The sequence below is a fragment of the Myotis davidii genome, unplaced genomic scaffold (genome assembly GCF_000327345.1).
Source record: "Myotis davidii unplaced genomic scaffold, ASM32734v1 scaffold609, whole genome shotgun sequence".
In the NCBI taxonomy this organism is placed as follows: Eukaryota; Metazoa; Chordata; class Mammalia; order Chiroptera; family Vespertilionidae; genus Myotis; species Myotis davidii.
Window position 1 is genome coordinate 3,386,675 of NW_006300164.1, and position 2,501 is coordinate 3,389,175.

The 2,501-nt window shown below is 65.3% G+C and overlaps 1 protein-coding gene across 1 annotated transcript in view; it reads left to right on the forward strand.

The window, feature by feature from the left end:
* Positions 1–53: 53 nt before the first annotated feature.
* Positions 54–2,501, forward strand: part of SURF6 (surfeit 6) — a 3,169-nt gene continuing 721 nt past the window's right edge. Inside the window, exons 1-3 of the mRNA XM_006776604.2 lie at positions 54–688; positions 1,257–1,345; positions 2,376–2,492. Of these exons, the coding sequence (XP_006776667.1) occupies positions 436–688; positions 1,257–1,345; positions 2,376–2,492 (459 nt within the window). The 5' untranslated portion in view covers positions 54–435. The remainder of the gene's footprint in view (positions 689–1,256; positions 1,346–2,375; positions 2,493–2,501) is intronic.

The following is a 2,501-nucleotide window of genomic DNA, read 5'->3' on the forward strand; positions in this document are numbered from 1 at the left end:
CTTCGGAAGGGTGCCCCCCCCACCCTGTCGCGGCCTGCACCGCCCCGCACCCCGAGGAGCCGTGGGGTGGACTAGACACGTGTGTGCGTGACACGAGCGAGTAACATACTAACAGGAAGTACAAGTGGTGTTTAAAGCCCCCGGTGTTCCCTGGTTGTCGGGCGCCGCAGCCTGAGGGCCCGAGGGTTTCAGCGCCATCTGCCCACCTGGTGCGTCACTTGAATGACGTGATGAATGTCCTCGAGGCGAAATCTTGGTGTGAACCCAGCATAAATCTCACTGCCGGGCCCAGTGTGGGCAAGTGGGTCAGGGTTCTGATACGCGCGGCCAGTCTAGGAAGTTTGTGGTTCTGAGCTCCACGGGTAAGGATCATGGGGTCCTTCATCCTGGTCCGCCGTGGGCATCCTCCTGGGATCAGGGCCTCCTGCCTATTGAATGGGCCACAGAGACTGGGGCCGCATCACCGCCTCCTTTTGTATTCCAGGGGGCAAAGCTCAAGGCTCAGAAGCTGCCGGGCCCCCCAAAAAGAAGAGGAAGAGGGCACAGAAGAAACCCCGGGAGCAGAGGGAGAAGGCCGTGGAGTCCAAGGCCCAGGCCCTGGGGGAGAAGCCTCGGGCAGCTTCTCAGGCCAGGAAGCCCTTGGCAGCCAAGCAGGAGAGGGCCTCTGGCTCCTCCGGGGTCCCTGCAGGTGAGGAGCTCCAGGACGCCGGGCAGGGCCAGCTGGGATCCATGCAGACACGCTCCCCTCTAGTAAGAAAAGGTGGTGTCAGGCACACTGGGGTGACGGGGCCGGGGGGAGGCTCCCCTTTCCTAAGAGCGGGCTTTCATCGGGCAGAGCACAGAGGCCCTGTGGGCGGAGGGCATCCCAGGGAGTGCACGGTGGTTCCAGGCCAAATGGTGACCAGGACTTGGTGCAGGGCAAGGCTGTGAGGACCTAGAACAGCGTGGCTTTGAGCGTATCGCTGCCCTCAAGTATCTGCAGGGGCGTCCTGAAAGCTGACAGGGGAAGCACAGGCTGCAGGAGTTGGCGGAAAGGAAGGTGGGTTTGGCTTGACCCGCAGGAAGCTTTTGCCATCACACACGAGCATGTCCTGACCCTGAGGACCGGGGCCCATCCAGGCTGAGGAGGTGGTCGATGTATTGGAACTGCCTTGCAGATCCGCCACCGGCCACCAGGGGGGGGCAGTGCGTGGAGACCGGGCTTTGAAGCTGGGCCTGGGGAGGGAGCCTCTTCAGTCCTGATTCCTTCCTTGCAGATGGCGCGGCCACGGGGTCTGACTCCCTCTTTGCCCTGGATGTTCTGCGGCAGCGGCTGCACGAGAAGATCCAGGAGGCCCGGGGCCAGGTGGGTGGGGAGCGCGGGGGGCCAGGAGCAGCGTGTTTGCTGCCGTGGTTTCCCCCGCGGTCTGGAGAGGAGGTGCGCTCTGCGGGGCCGGCCCCCAGCTCTGCCGGCCACTGTGGGCCTGCGCCGCATTTCAGGGGCATGCGGGGCTGACAGGAGGGGCTCAGCGGCTCCGTCCTGCGAGAGGCCGGGTGTTCTTGTCTCGGGGAGCCTCCGTCCCCAGGGTCACCTGCCTTTTGCTGGCCTTGGAGAAGCTCGGCCCCTTCCCCCCCGGGACGCTGCCTGTGCTGAACACACACTGGGGGCACTTCCGGCCATCGGAATGTCCCGGCGGCGTGAGGTGGGCGGGGCCTGGGATGAGGTGACCTGCCCAGTGAGCCACAGCAAAGGTGGAGCCCGGACCAGCCTCAGCCTCTCTGAATGGCACCGTTCGCCCTCTGATCGGCCACCACTGCCCTGGCGCTGGGGACCTCCCCCGGGCCTCTTGCTGTGTGGGGACAGCCCCCCTTTCTTTCCCCAGTTCCTAGAGATGAGTCAGCTCCAGGCCCTGCCTTCCTGCCCTGGGGCCTGGGTAGTGGGTCTGGGCCCTCGTGTTGGCGGGGTGTGTGTGGGGGGCAGGGGGGTAGGCGGGTGACGCAGAGCTTGGGCCTGCCCCACAGAACATGCCGTGGTCGGCACAGGCGCCGATCCGAGCGCACGCGGGGGGCTGTGTGGCCTTGGCCCAGCCACCTGCCCCACGGGTCTGTACAGACGTGGACGGCATCTGCCGAGTCGGGTCTCGGGAAGATTTGGTGAAACTGAGTCTGTAAAGCACCCCGGTCATTGCCTGGGACCTGGAAGCTGTGGTTCTTACTTGGGGGTCCCTTGTCCCTCTGGGGTCGGTCGCATTTTGGGTGACAGGTCATCTCAGAGCCGGACAGGCAGTGGGCCCTTGTCCTGCACAGGGGTTTCCTCCCGAGCCCCCTGCCCTGATCCCACGCGCGGGGCTGGGGCCGGAAGTTGGGAGAACCCCGAACAGGCTTTCCCTCTCCAGGGCGGCACCAAGGAGCTGTCCCCCGCCGCTTTGGAGAAAAGGCAGCGGCGGAAACAGGAGCGGGACCGGAAGAAGAGGAAGCGGAGGGAGCTGAGGGCGAAGGAGAAGGCGGCGAAGGCGGCGAAG